Genomic DNA, 15777 nt, shown 5'->3' with positions numbered 1-15777 from the left:
CTTACCAGGTTTCAGGAGAGGGATAATAACTGCCTCTCTCGTGGACACGGGGAGATGGCCCAGGTGTCTCGCCCTACTATACAAAACCACCAGCCTTGGCGTCAACTGCTCAGAGAAAGTAGCATAAAACTCAATAGGGAGCCTGTCTGTTCCCGTTGTTTTGTTCCGCGCCATGTGCTTAATAGCCGCCCGCACTTCTCCTAATTCAATATCCCCGCCGATCGCATCAGCTTGATCAGCCTCCATTTGTGGGAGCTGGAGCTCGTGCATAAAACCCTCTAAATCGTCCCGGTCTTGACTGTCTTGCTCCTGTACAACTCCTTATAGGAGTCATAAAATAACTCGTTTATTCCTCCCTGAGTGAAGCAGGCGCATCCCTGGGTGTTTCGGATCCCCAATATTGGCAATCCCCTGCGCAATGGATTGGCCAACCAGGCCAGCAAGGCTCCCGACTTCTCCCTCGACATGAGTGCATGTAATATACGCCTTGTGATCAAAGCATCATAAGAGATTCACCTGTCCTGCCATTGCCTCTCTTGCCTCTACCAAATCCTGCTGTCTATTAGGTCTTTCGGGGTGTATTTTTTCAATGTCGCGCAAAGGTTTTTCAGCCTTGTCTACCTCCTCCAACAGCACTTTACGCACTCTCACCATTTCAGATATGCAGCACCCTCGAAGCACCACCTTAAAGGCGTCCCATTCCACTAGCGGCGTGGAGGCAGATCCCTCATCCCCGAAATATTGGGCGATGGACGTATCCACCGTGTCCCTAAACACTTGGTCCTCCAATGCCTCTGGGCGGAGCCGCCAGCTAGGTTTCCGGGCCCAGGTTTGCGACCAGTGCATCCGGAGGAATGCAGTATTGTTATATGATAACGTTCTGGCAAAATATTCACTAGTTTGCTCGCCAGCATGTACGTCCGGAGTACATAACAATGCATCTAAGCGCACGTGAAGTTCGTGCAACGCCAAGAAATAGGAATAATCCTGATCATCTGGATGTTGAGTCCTCCAGGTATCCACCAGGCCCCATCGGGCCTGCCAGTTCCGCCTGGCTTTCACAACCTTATGAGTGGGAACATTAGGGAGGGGGGGTGGAAGCGATCCAAAGTCACTTCGGTTACACAATTAAAATCCCCACCCAGTAACACCGAGCCGGTAAGTTACGGTGCCAACTTCGTGGACAACTGTGCAAAAAAGGCAAGCTGCTCCGTATTGGGTGTATAGATACTACCCAGAGCAATGTCACGCCCATCTAGTTTTCCAAGGACCACAACAAATCTGCCCTCTGGATCAATGAGTTTTTCCGTGCATTGGAAAGGGACCCCCACTCTTACCCAAACCAATACTACCCGGGCAAAGGCAGAATAGGCTGTGTAGTACAATTGAGCCCGCCAGCGCCGCTGCAACGCTGCCCCCTCCTGCACCTGCAAATGAGTTTCCTGTAACAGCGCAATATGAACACCTCTCCGCTCTAAATACGCATGTAGCTTTTGTCGATGCCACATAGTATGCATGCCCTGCACATTCCAGGATATACATTTCAGATCATTTGTAGAACCCATCCCAACTGTGTCTGGAAAGCAACCCTGTAAGCTAGGTTAGCAACATGCCTGGCCCTGTTAACCCCTAATACTAAAAACACAACCCCAACCCCCCCCACCTCAGGACAGCTACTACAACACTAGTACCCATCCAAACCATGAAAATAACACACTCAAATGTCCTCTTGACGGATTCAGAGGTGCTGGGGGTTGCAACTGGCTCAGATAAATCCCGAATATCTGGTAGAGACTACTAGCCACAGATTCCTTAACGTAGAATTATCCCCAGGCGCGAGACTGGATCTGGAAAAAATTGTGCCCAGCATTCCTGCGCGCTGGGGGACGCCATCATGTGACTCCGCCCTGACTTCCGTGTACGTCACATCAGCGAGGTCACATTAGTCCCACGTCAGTTTTTTTTCCTTTTCCACGTGCAACGCGGATCTGGATCGTGCTCAGTGCCTGTTCAGGCATTTCCCTATCGCTTATTGCGTGTGTGTGGGAACCGTGTGCGAATGCCTTCGGGCTTTAAGGAGTGCTCGTCTTGTGCGTGCCAGATGTCGGCGACGGATCCTCACCCCATCCGCATGGGGTGTTTGGGGGAACACCACGACTCCACTGATTGTGAGGCGTGCCAGCAGATGAAACTGAAGTCCCGGCGGGAGCGCCGGATGAAACTTCTCTCAGCTCGCATGTCCAGGTCAGCGTCGTCTTCACGCCCGGCCCCTGCGGAGGGTTTTCGGAACAGTTGCCTCGGTCTTCGACATCGTCCTTCTCCCAGGCTGCAAGAACGTCGCTCGCCTGTCTGTAAGTGTTGCAGCTTGTCCCCGAGGACTGGTTCCCCGCCTGTCGGGGTGTGGGCTCTCCGCGGGTGGTGAGGCCCCACGTGTCTTACCCCTATCAGCCGTTTCCCGGCGTGGGGGCGTCTAGAGCCCAGATGGAGACATATGCGGCGGCTTTGCAGCACTCGCGGGCTTTTTGTCTTCTTCCTTCCCCTCCTGGGACGTCAGTGGATCCCTTGCAGTGTGCGGGGCCATCCGCGGGGTCGCCGGTGACTCTGGCGCCGACTGGTTCGGATCAAGGTTTGGAGGATGTGATGCTGTTGGAGTGCGGCCCTTCAGGGGTCCCTCCTTCACTGCAAACTCCTGCGGGAGTCCCTGTGGTGTCGCGAAAGGTCGCCGGGGCTCGGGCTGCATCCTCGAGTCCCCCCTCTGCCCTCGGGACTGGCGGCGCCCTTGGCCGAGGTGACGCCGCTTTGGCCCTGTCTGGACCTGGCGGTCCCACAGGGGCTGGCAAAGGGCCCTTATCGTTCCGTCATGGTACGAGGCTGGCGGGGGACCCCTCGTCCCTCCCCGGGTCCCTCTCATCCCTCCCCGGGTCCCTCTCATCCCTCCACGCAGGCGGCTGCCTTGTCGAAGGTTGAGTCAGCGCCTTTCCGACACTGTTCACTCGCTGCCCCGGCTCCGACCCAGCCCCAGTCTCCTGCGCCGTGTCGGAGGTCGTTCCGTCGTCTCTCATGCCGCCGGACGACTATGTCCTGCATCAGATTGCGGACTCTATGGCGCCAGGCCGACGTCTCGTCGGGGACTTGTCTTCGGACACCTCCTCTTCTCTAGAAGTTCGGCGCTTGCTGGTTTCATCCTCGCCGGAGACGGGCCGCCACATCGTGGCTTTTTCCCCTGACGTCGTCTCAGGACGGCTCCTCGCCGTCAACGTGGCCGCAGTCTTCACGTGAGGCGCTGTCTGTCCCCCACTCCTCGGTCCCACTTCCTCCTTTTCGGACCTGGCCCTTCCTTCCTCCGGTTGGCTTGGGGGCCGGCCGCCATAGCTTGCAGCCGTCGCCAACCGCGGGGCCCTACGGAGGCGGGTGCGGCCTTCGCTCGCGCTGTTTCCACAGCTGTGGGGATTTTGCGCATGGGTGATTCAGCTGCCCATTTCCCCGCGGATCATCTTCTGGAGGTTCTCCATTCAGGCTCTGGTGGTAGGGAGCTTCTGCTTCCCTTCGAGGGTTCGCTCCATTCATCTCTTTTGGGGACTTGGGGCCGTCCCGCTATGGGGGACCCGGTGCCCCAACATCTTCTGCACCGCCACCATCCGGAGCCGCGTGATCCCGTGTGTCTTTCCATCCACCCCTGTACCAGAGGCCCTCTTTTGCAGAATGCCTTTCCCTCCCTGCTGCCGCTGTTGTCTCCCCTGTCACGGGAGGCCCGCTGGCTGGACTCCTGGGTTCACTCTATCCATATTGTAGCACGCCATAGAATAAAGAAACAGATGGGTCCTGGTCATATTTAAATGCGGTTACTTTCAATGAATATTTTATTTAGTTGATCGCTTGTTTTGTAGGAAATTGTTATAGAAATGTATCCTTAAAATCCTCTTTCTCTTTGCAGCTACGGGGGTCTGAGCAGAGCGGCAGGGCTATAGGTAGAGAGGTTGCCGACCAAGGGAAGGTGTCTCACAAACAAAGACATCTCTCTCGTTCCAGGAGCCGGAGTCATTCCCCTCGAAGGTATCCTGGTAACAGTACTCATCATGGAGCGCCCCGAGGCCGACGGGAGAAATCCAGGTTCCAGACTCCTCCGAGATACGACAAATCGTGAGTTTAACAGTGAGCTACTAAAACCCGGACTTGAAAATACTGTTTTATGGCCCCATAATGCCTCTTGCGCTAAACCTCTATCTGCAGTGCACCTCAATAAGAGAGTGTGGTGTTTGTATTCTACAATGGCATATTTATAGTTCTGAAGCGCTTACCCACATGGGTTGCACACTTCTCTGTGTGGGTTGTGTTGTTGGAAGGGTGTTTTCTTTGCTTTGATCCAATGTAGGAAGTGTTTTGATGTGTGTGACAGCCACTGGGGTGCAGTTATCGTGCTATGGGAAGCAGCGCTTGGTGTGATGGATGAAGATGTGTGGGAGATGGATGAGAACTTTATACTTTGTTGCATGCTGGCTGCTCCAAATAGCTCTGCAGATCTCTTAATTGTGTTTGTACTTCTCATTTAATGTTCTTAATCCGATTCCCAAATTGGCTGTGGTGTTGAAGAGGTGGGGAGAAATACACCCATTGATTACACCGTACTTATAGTTCAGCCACTGTGGAACATTTTGGTTTTATGAAAATATAAAAATTATTTTCCTTAAACAAGCTGCCTGTGTTACTGTATGGCTCCCAAAAGCTGTCCAATTTTTAGCTCTAAAACCATTTTACAACCTTTACCTGTAGCGTTTTAACAGATATATTTTCCATTAATATTTTGCTGCATTAAGAATTGAGTATTTGTATTTGAGGCATAATGCAAAACGAGCCTTTATCTCGGTGTTTCTTGCCCCTGATTCAATAATGCTCTTTCAGAGTCAGATACCAACAATTTAAAGGTGCAGTATGTTTGGTCTCCTGTGAATTATTTTTTCCCACTTATGTATTATAAAGTTTGGGTAACTTTTGGTTGTGTGTTTCTCTTTCTTCTTCCTTTTAAGTGCTTTCTGAATGAACAGAAGTGTATAAAATGTACTCTGCTTTTTGTCATGCAGGCACAGCTCCAAATCTGACTGGAAGGAGAAGAGTCGTCCCCGGAGTCCATCTCCAAAAAAACAGGATTCTTACCAACGACGGCATATTTCTGGCTTTACCAAGTAAGGAAAACTCAGAGGAGGAATAGTGTGACACAATCCTGTGTAATACTTACGTAGGGTGCCATTGAGTACTTCCCAGAGTAAATTACACTAAAGCTAGTGTAGGAAGCTGGCCCTTTTATATGATGTATTAAAATGAGAAATATTGTGTAAAAGGTCCAGGGGTTCACTTATGATTCGACCGGGGTTTGATCTAGCAATCCCAAGGTTCTTTTCTAGGGGCTAGTGTGGTCGAGCAGCCTTAGGTTTATCAGAGAGCACTGCAAGACATCTCCAAATATGCACAATAGTCAATAAATAAGACGCACGACTCACCAATTTATAAAAATAACTAGCATCTTTATATAGATTTAGGCACAAGAATCCGTATGATCAGGTTAGTATGTTTATCAATATAAATTTGTTTGTATTCATAAAAGTTGACACAGTGCAATTTTTTGAGGCAGCAATGTTATGTAATAGGAGGAAAACAAATACGAAATGCCAGTTCTCTGTAGGAACATATAGGGCCAGTCTCTTGGATTGAAGGTGAGTAAGGGGCAAGGTGGCACCAGCAGGTCCCTCCAGCGGCTCTAGGACGGCCGGGTGCAGTGGTGCATACAGCGTAGGGTGCCCAATCCAAACCAATGGGGAACGGTCCGAACCCAAAGATGCTGTAGGGAGAGACTGGGTTGTCAGTCCAGGGAAACCAACGATTGGCTTCTGATCTTGCGATGTTGGGTGACTTAGGGACACCTGTGGTCCTCTTCTCCTCAGGCCTGGACGACCGAGTGCGGAGGATCTTTGGGGTGTTGGGTTTCTTCCTCCAGCAACACTCGCAGTTGAGGGGGCCTGCACAAAAAGGCTGCTGGTGGCATCTGAGAGTCCACAAGGGACAAATCCACAGTGGATTATGTATCTTGAGGGCTTGGGGACTACTTTGACAAAGTTGGCCCACTTCAGCACTGTGTGGGGGCTCAGTGCAGTGGTGCTTTGGGGTGTCGGATTTAGCAGTTCCGGAGTCCTCTTGGTTCTTCTTTGAGAGTCTGCAGGGTGCAGTTCCACTGTCCCAGTGGAGGTCTTGGTTCCTGGGTGAAGTGCTGGCAGGTCTCTCTGAATTTTGAGGCTCAGCAGCCTTTGACATAATTGTTGAAGTCAGCAGGCAGGCCAGCAGGGTTGGCGCCAAGTCAGTAACCGGGTCTTGTATTCTTGCTTTTGCGATTCGTCACGCCTGTCTTCTTTCAGGTCAGCAGGACCTGATTATCTGGTGCCAGAGGCTTCCCTAAATACATAATTTAAGGGTGTTAGGGAAGTGTAGGGTAGTAGCCAAAGGGCTACTGACACTTGAGGTCACTATGCTCCCTATGTGACCACTTCCTGTGTAAAGTGGGCATTACCCTGTCCGAGAATTCCCAAGTTTGCCAGCACAGAAATGTCTAACTCTGAAAAGTCATGTCCACCTCAGATTAGGCCACCTTAGGGGTGATACTAGCTTGGGGTGGGCACGCCAAAGGGACCTGGGAAAAAGGGGGCAGCTTCCTCTCCTGTGAGGGAAGCCAGACTCACATTTCAATTACCGTATCTTCTTTGAAGCTCCCCTGCCTTGGAATGCTAATCAGCAGGTCATACGGTGGGAGGGGGTGTTATCACCCTCTTCCTGAGCAGGCTTTGTTTGTGACTTATTGATAGCAAAAGCTATCACCCCAGGGGACCAAACACTCATCTCTGGGGGCAGTCTGGCAGAAACCTGTCAGCCAACACACCAGGGGCTGGTAGGTTTTCTGAGGGCCCCTCTAAAGTGCCCTTTGGGTGGCATAATTCATGCTGCTGCCTATAGGGACCCTCTTCAGTACCCCAGGCCTTAGGTACCAGGGGTACTATTTACTAGGCACTTACAGAGGGTGCTAAAGGTTTTACCAGGGGGAAACTATTTTACAGTTTTGGGAAAGAGTTCTGGCACTGATGACATGGTTGGCACGAACCCAGTGAACTTCCAGATCAAATCAGTTATTAGGCAAAAAGTGAGTATGACCATGTCAAAAGGGCTACTTTTCCACATAAAGCAACCCAAGGAAGGGACTACTGCCTAGACAACCAGAACAAGAGTCCACGCATAGTTAAAAGCGTGTGGGTTCCAATCAGAAGAGACTCGGCTGACTCCAATCCACCAACTACTAACAATGTATGTGGTGTAGTCAAGAGCAGTAACAGATGCACCTCACTGTAAGGCACAACTTCCTATGAGCCACTTTGATAGTACAAGTGGCTGGCTACAGGTAGACTGCACTGGAATTAGCTGTTTCTCACCTAGTCGAGACCTATGTGAATGCTTATTTATTTAGTATCTGACCTTTCTTTATGAGATGGACTGACATATTGTGCTCTAATTCATTATGAAATGTTTCACAGGATGTGTGGGACTGGCTGGTATCAACTGGTCGGTTCACGGGCCCTATGCCCATTGGCAAGGGCACTAAGGGTGTAGCTGATTGGAACAAAGCCAAGAGACAGGGGCGTCTGCGGTAGCTGCAGATGTTGCACCTATTGACGGTACCCAATCTGGAACAGAGATCAAAGAACGGTGGCAAGCACTACAAGAAGCATCTCGGATGCTGCCAGAGACTTGGACAGAGAACCTTTGTCTCCTCATGCATTCCTCGATGGAGACTCTTCGATGCTTGGCCCTTCTGACACTAACTCTTTGGGTGTACCAGATGTCACCCCGTAGACTTCAGATGGAATCATATAAAACTTTGGTGTTGCCTCTCCATGTAGCTGAGCAGGAATTATCTTGTGACACTTGTGGTGACTCTGGTACGAAAAGGCCAGTAGGTGACAGATAAGTAGAAAGACTGGGGTGGGGCGGGGGAGATGTGGTACGAAACAAGCTCAATGCAGGAGATATATTATTTGGTTGGGATGCGATTTCAGGATAAATGCGCTATGGGAAGGTATAAGGGAAAAGCATTTGTGTAGTAACCGGTGGGCAGGTCCTGATTGGCGGGATGTTGACGTCCACGTTTTCCCGTTCAACACAGCCCGCGGGTTGGTACACTGAACTAGTATTGCTGTTATATTTGGGTAGACCTACACTGTTTCAGGATCTGCTCTTTTGGTATTACCTGTTCGGAACATTGTTACGTTGTTGTGCAAACAGGTTACTCTGGTGTTATTATGCTCACTTGCAGGCACTCCTTAGTGTCATTGAACTCCCAGTTCCTGGCCAGGTACGCCACTATTCCCCAAGTCTATGCATGCATGCCACTAGACCATACAGTCACAATGAATTATCAAATGGAACGTAAGCGGCTTACACACGCCATCCTGTAAATACGCATTCTACGAATACCTTAAGAGACAAAACACTTACTTAGCGTTATTGCAGGAATCTCACTTGAACCACCGAGAATCCTCAAGATTTCAGCGTAGATGGAAGGGCCAGGTTATCGCTACTAACTACTCAGCATTTGCGCGAGGAGTGCTGGTGTGTGTGCGACCAAGGGTGCCTCTTTTAATAGAAGAAACAGAGATAGATGCAGAGGGAATGTATATATTTATAAAGCTAGATGGGAGGAGTCTGATAATCTGGAACATATATGCCCCTAACACGGAGCTGGGCCCCTTCTGGAATAAGTTAAACACAGCACTCTCCAGATGGTTTACCCTGGCTGCTAGGAGGTGACTTCAGTGGTGTACTTGATGTCCCGCTTTACCTCTCCTTTCCGCACCTCAGGGGAACTGCTTCAGCTGATGGGGTGTCCTTATTGAGGTAATGGGTGAACAGCTGGGTAATAGTAAATGTATGGAGGCACCACAACCCTGTCACACAAGTATATTTGTTCTGCTCCGCACGCCCTTCATGTTCGTCTGGATAGATTTCTATGCACAACAAATGTGCAGCCATATGTAAAACAGGTGGAATATATGGGCAGGGCTCATTCGGATCATACTCCTCATTATGTTGATATAGCCTGGAACATGCCAGGGTCCACCCCTTTGTCTTGGAGGCTGTGGCCCTCCTTGCTGGAGGATCCACCCTTCCGGGACTCTCTCCGCACCTCTATAGAAAATTAGTTTACACTGAAGACTGGCACGATAAGATCAGTACTTTTAGAATGGGACGCTTTTAAGGCGACGCTCATGGGCTACTACATGGAGCTTGTAGGTGATATGCGGAAACAAGAACTTGGTGATCTGGAGAGAACACTGCTGTCACTAGAGACAAAATCGGCTTTGGACCCTGCTTGCACATCAGATCTATTAGCGTCGAGTGAACAACACACCACGCTATTAGAGAGACTGCGCAGTATCAACTGCGTGGCTCATTGTGCCATGACACATGCAAAGGCAGATAAGTCTGGATCCATGCTTGCTTGGCTTATAAAGCAGTATCAATCGCGCGGCCCTATCACTGCACTATATTCCGCTGAGGGGAAAATATACTACACCCAACATAAGATACATAATGACTTTGTCAATCCACCATGGTAGCAACAGAAGAAGATATGGCCACTCTAGATATGGCCTCTCTCTCTCTCTCGATCTCTCTCTCGATCTCTCTCTCGATCTCTCTCTCGATCTCTCTCTCGATCTCTCTCTCGATCTCTATCTCTCTCTCGATCTCTCTCTCGATCTCTCTCTCTCTCTCTCTCTCTCTCTCTCTCTCGATCTCTCTCTCGATCTCTCTCTCGATCGATCTCTCTTTCTCGATCGATCTCTCTCGATCGATCTCTTGATCTCTCTCTCTCTCTCGATCAATTTGCTCATCTCTTGGGCTTGTGGGTTAACTGGGACACGTCTTGTCTGTTTCTATTTGAACCTACTACTTCAGCCCCCATGTTCCCTATCGGTGACACTTCCGTCATGTGGCAGCCCTCTGTGTTTCGTTATTTGGGTGTTCGAGGCATGTGGGCTGCTAAATTCATATCTTGTGCATAGATCGCCGCCTAGTGTTGGGTCCGGATGATTGCACATTGTTGTCCTGGAAGAGTCTTCGAAGTATCACGAGATAGGTGGCTCCTCCCCTGGACTACAGTGCGCATGGGCATCGACTCCATCCCCAGATTGTTTTTTTCCGCCATTGGGTTCGGATGTGGTTTCGACGTCTCCGTGTCGGAACCGATAAACTTTGTTCTTAAGGTCAAAAGGCCTTCGTTACCAGCGTCGGTATTGTTTGCGAGCGTCGTCCGACTCTCGGAGCCGGAACTCAACGGAGTCAAGTCACTCTTCAGACATCGAGGCCCTCTCGTCGCAGCAAGACCCGACGACGTTACCATGGAGCGGAGCCCATTTAAATACTGCCCCATCTGTGGATCCAAATATCCACACATCGATGTGCATCCGGTCTGTAACAAATGCCTGTCACCGGACCACAACGAAGACAACTGTATGGCCTGCTCTCAATTCAGGTAAAAGAAAACGCTCAAGCATCGGCGCGCGGCGCGCCTCGAGGCCCAGCGAGCGGCACCGGCACCCGACGACATATTCGACGACCCCGCGGTGGAAGGCGGTAGCCATCATCTCCAAATTTCGCCTCCGACGACGGAGGTCCAGTCCGATGCCGAGGAACACGTCGAAGGGCACGGCCAGGACACTGAATACGTCGAGGAGGTAGGGGACGACGAAGAAGTTTATGGGGCCGCGGAAGATAGCTCGGAGGAAGAGCTATGCCCCGAAGTCTATATGGTTCAGGCTCAGGTCACGGGATCGCCACTCGGCCTTACCCACGACCCCGCACCGCTATCCCCGGCCCCGCCTTCTCGCCCGGCCACGGACACTCAAGCGGAGCCGCCATTACCCGTATCATAACCGAAACCGAAACCTTCGGTCTCTACGGCTCCTAAGATGGCCGACGTCCAGCCGAAATCGAAACCGAAACACACGGCTTCGACAAAAGACAAAATGGCCGACGTCCAGGCCAAATCGAAAACGAAACTACCAGACGCGACAACACCAAAAACGGACGACGTCCGGCAGACGATTTCGAAACCGGCTCCTTCATCGGCTCCGTCCTCCTCCGGCACACAGAAGTCGAAGAAGGTTGTCGAGACGGCAGTGCCACACAAGGTGCACAAGGACTCGTCCTCCAAGAAGGCCGTCCATCAAGAGTCGGCCTCTGTTGCTCCGGCACGGTCGTCGAAGTCGGTGCACACGCCTTCAGACACTCCTACGGCGCAGCCAACTAAACGCCCAGTCGAACAAAAGTCGACTACAAGCCACGAACCCCAAGGCCGCAGGCACTACGCATCGGCACAAAGATGTCGACTCTGCAGCACCGGCGTCGGCGCCAAAGTCTACAAAGGACCCGCGCCACAATGCGGCTGAAGATTCGTCGACGCACATACCGTCGACACCGAGGGACTCCGACGCCACCGGACACCGGCCGTCGGCTACCACACCCTCCGCCTCCTTCACCGCGCAGGTCACCGACTCCCTGAAACGGATTCGGGAAAAAGCTTTGTCGACGACGGCTCCCACGCCGTCGGCTCCAATGGAGGTGGACGCTCCTCAGAAGTCATCTGCCAAGCTGCTTTACACTCTTCCACCAAAGGTGCCACCAAAGGCGTTTGCACCTAGATCGGTGCCACAGACTTCTGCTCCTCCGGCGCTTCAAGCCTCAGATAACCAATCAGAGCATTATATCGATGCCCACACGGGGAAACTGACCATTTACAAAAGAAAGATCACTTCCCAACCACTGGAATCATATGTTATTCCACTGAAGAAAAAGAGGACAGCACTGGACAGTCCTGCCCTTATTGAGCCCATTCTACCACCACCAAGAAGGAGTCCATCACCTTCCCCAAACCAATCAGGGGGAGAGGATGATGAGGAAGACGACCAATACAATTTCCCAGTGGACAATGACCCTGATGTTCAGCAGGACACATATGACGACACTGGGGACCAAAGTGGACAGCACGTGGTACAAGATCCACAAGGTTTTGGGGCCCGTACATCTCCAACTGAGGATTCTGCAGCATTTAATGCTTTAATCGAACGGGCAGCAGCAAATCATGATGTGGACATGCATGCTGACCCGGTGGAGGAAGACTTTTTGTTTAACACTTTCTCAGTCTCAGAAAGAACTGTTAAAATACTTCCTATGCTCAAAGGCGTCCTTAGACATGCCCCAGAGATCTTTAAGGAACCTTCCAGGGCAAGAGTGGTGAACCCACGTATCGAAAAAAAATACAGGCCAGCACCTGGGGATCCTGCATATATTCGAGGACAGTTGCCTCTGGACTCGTTGGTGGTCGCCAATGCCCGCAAGAGGGCAAACTCCCAAACTACGGGTGATGCTCCTACCCCTGACAAGGAGTCGAAAGTGCTTGAGGCGTCCGGCAAGAGGGTGGCTGCGCAGGCTGCCAATGTATGGCGTATAGCGAACACACAGGCACTATTGGCGCGTTACGATAGGGCGCATTACGACACCCTAGAACAGCTCCTTCAACATCTACCTGATGAGTATAAAGAAGCAGCCGAAATGCTCATACAAGAGGGGAAGCTTATATCAAACGCTGCAATAAAGTGTGCGCTTGATGTAGCAGACACGGCGGCTAGGGGGATTAACACTAGCGTCATGCTAAGACGACAAGCTTGGCTTCGTATATCTGGATTTAAGCCTAACATCCAAACTACAATCCTCAACCAGCCCGTCAATCCTGACAGACTGTTTGGCCCAGATGTAGACACCACACTTGAAAAGATTAAAAAGGACAACGAGACTGCTAAGTCCATGGGGGCACTTCAGTCCCAACAATTCAGAGGAAACACTTTTCGTCGCTCAGGGGCGCGTGGTGTTACCAGAGGACACTTGGGTCAACAATCACAATTTACAAAGGGTGGTGCACCATCCTCCTACCCCAAGCAAGGTAGAGGGGGTTACAGAGGTAACAGTGCCAAGGGCAGAGGCAGAGGGAACAACAACTCCTGTTCCTCTGCCGCTAATAAACAGTGACTCTCTGTCACTGCCCCCCGACCATCCAACACCTGTCGGGGGGAGACTCCAGCAGTTCCTGCCAGTCTGGACATCCATCACCACAGACAGGTGGGTGAGAAAACTGATCCAATACGGTTATTGTTTGGAGTTAACATCCACTCCTCCCGACATTCCACCAAGACACCGTCCTATGTCGGCAGAGCACTTGCACTTAATGCAGCAGGAGGTCTTGGTAATGCTGCAGAAAGGCACAATAGAGCTCGTACCAATGGAGGAGGAAGGCACAGGGGTCTATTCCCTGTACTTCCTCATCCCAAAAAAGGACGGATCCCTCAGACCTATTCTGGATCTACGCCCCCTCAACATGTATATACTGTCAGAACACTTTGACATGCTGACACTGCAAGAAATTCTTCCCCTGCTAAACCAAGGGGACTTCCTGGCAACCTTGGACCTCAAGGATGCTTACTTCCACATCCCACTCCACCCATCCCACAGAAAGTACCTCAGGTTCACCATTCAAAACAAACACTATCAGTTCAAAGTCCTACCCTTCTGGGTGACTACTGCCCCCAGAGTGTTTACAAAGTGTCTGGCGACAGTATCGGCGCACCTCAGACGGCAGAACATACATGTCTACCCCTACCTAGACGACTGGCTTGTTCAAGCGAAGTCGGACACACAATGCGCCGCGGACATGTCCCACACTATTCACCTCCTTCACAGTCTGGGATTCTCGCTAAACTACCCAAAATCGCACCTTCAACCGGCCCACGTACGGCAGTATCTAGGCGCGACAATAAACACCCTGACTGCTATGGCTCAGCCAAACCCAGCCAGGATCAACAGCATCCAGTCACTAATCCAACGGTTCAGACCGCAACACTCCCTACCAGCGAGAGTGTTCATGCAGTTGATAGGCATGATGGCCTCCTGGATTTTCATAGTCCCGCACGCGAGGTTGCACATGCGTCCTCTCCAAGAATGCTTGGCAAATCAGTGGACACAGGCTCGAGGACAACTGACGGACCTAGTGTTGGTGACCGGTCGGGCATACAACTCTCTGCATTGGTGGAATCCACACAACCTTTGCAAGGGACGACCGTTCCAAGAGCCGGTGCCACAGATTATCCTGACGACGGACGCTTCTCTCCAAGGATGGGGAGCTCATGTGCTCCACTACACTGTGCAGGGACTGTGGTCCGCTCACCAACAGAAGTTGCACATCAACTACCTGGAATTGATGGCAATCTTCATGGCGCTAAAGTCCTTCAAGGTACATTTGTGCAACAAAGTTGTGTTGATCCGGACGGACAACATGACAGCCATGTACTGTGAGAAGTTGGCCTGATATATAATGTTCACTATTCTAGTGAGCACTTTGTATCAGTCCAAACAACCCTTATTGATGATTGGTTGTAAGTCCACCTTATAGACCAGCTATCCTAGTAGCATGGATACGAGCAGTCTAAGGCTAAGACTCTGGAGGGCGTGTTAAGCCAGCTGTTTTACCATCACATTACCCCTTGAACACCAAGTGAAAGGACACCACACAAGTTGTTATGAAAATAAATGTATATTTATTTCTAACAAGTCTACCCTGAACTCTTTATGAGTCAGGGAGCTAAGCACAATACAAAACTCTTAAGAAAATACTTTAAGTCGCACAATTTACACAAATGCCCGAGGGGCACGAAAAACCATATATTACAAAAGTGGAATGCGAATTACTAGCATGTAAGTAACTATTCTCATAGACTTTAGAAACACTAGTCCTACAATGCTAAACACTTAGATTAGTTGCAGGAGGCCTGTGGACGTCGTGTGCAGAGTGGGAACTCTCACGCGTAAGGCGGGAAAAAGTCTATGGAAGCTAGTAAAGACAAAGTTACTGTTCTCGGGCGAACCCGACTAGGTGGGTCGAAAACGGGAGTGGATCCGAACACTTAGGGTGTTGGACTATGCTGGAGCACCGGAGTAGTCAGGTTACCTAGCCCAGGGGCTGCGGCTGCATAGGGTTGAAGTTGCGTCGGAAACCCACGTTGAAGATCCAGGAGCCTGAAGAAAGAGTTGCTGGCAGGCGGCCAGTGAAGAAAGTTCGTGGTGATCCAAGCCTGGATCAGGGAAGAAGAAAACCTGAAAGCAGAGGGGACCAAGTTCTGAATCACTAGCCAGTGATTAAGTGGGCACCAGGATGGCACCGGGCGAAGTCACCGCAGTCAGGTGAGTGGGCGCTGCTGGGCTCTGCAGTCTCTCGGACCAGGAGGCGTTGTCGGCGACCAGGATGGAGGTGCGAGCTGTCCCACGGAGGTTCTTGCTGTCGACGTCGCTGGACCCAGGATTGGGGCAACAAGTCTTGGCAAATGCAAGGCCCACGCGGTGGACCTAAAATGGCGTCTTGAGTGGACCAGGAGGGTCCAGGGTACTCCTCTTTTGGAGGGGAGCACGAGCTAGTCTGGAGCAACCAGACCAGCAGTGTTAGTTGTCGTGGAGCGTCGTGAGGGGGCCACTAGCCAACGGGCAAGCGACCTGGACAACGCGGTGAGCAGCAAAAAGCAGAAGGGCCCCGCGCCGATCTCGTGGATGCAGGGGGGCTGGACTTCGGTGCTGGAGCTGCTCAGGGTCGGGGCTTCTCTTACCCCAAGGCACTCAGTCGAGGGTCACTCAGGCGTCGTG

General features: G+C 51.2%; 1 protein-coding gene across 1 annotated transcript in view; it reads left to right on the top strand.

Annotated features, from left to right (window-relative positions):
* CWC25 (CWC25 spliceosome associated protein) overlaps nucleotides 1-15777 on the top strand; it is a 132727-nt gene that overhangs the window by 97004 nt on the left and 19946 nt on the right. Inside the window, exons 7-8 of the mRNA XM_078645622.1 lie at nucleotides 3935-4140; nucleotides 5079-5180. Coding sequence (XP_078501748.1) covers nucleotides 3935-4140; nucleotides 5079-5180 — 308 coding nt within the window. The remainder of the gene's footprint in view (nucleotides 1-3934; nucleotides 4141-5078; nucleotides 5181-15777) is intronic.

Source organism: Lissotriton helveticus, chromosome 5_1 (genome assembly GCF_964261635.1).
Source record: "Lissotriton helveticus chromosome 5_1, aLisHel1.1, whole genome shotgun sequence".
Taxonomy (NCBI): Eukaryota; Metazoa; Chordata; class Amphibia; order Caudata; family Salamandridae; genus Lissotriton; species Lissotriton helveticus.
This window is presented reverse-complemented; position numbering and strand designations above follow the sequence as displayed.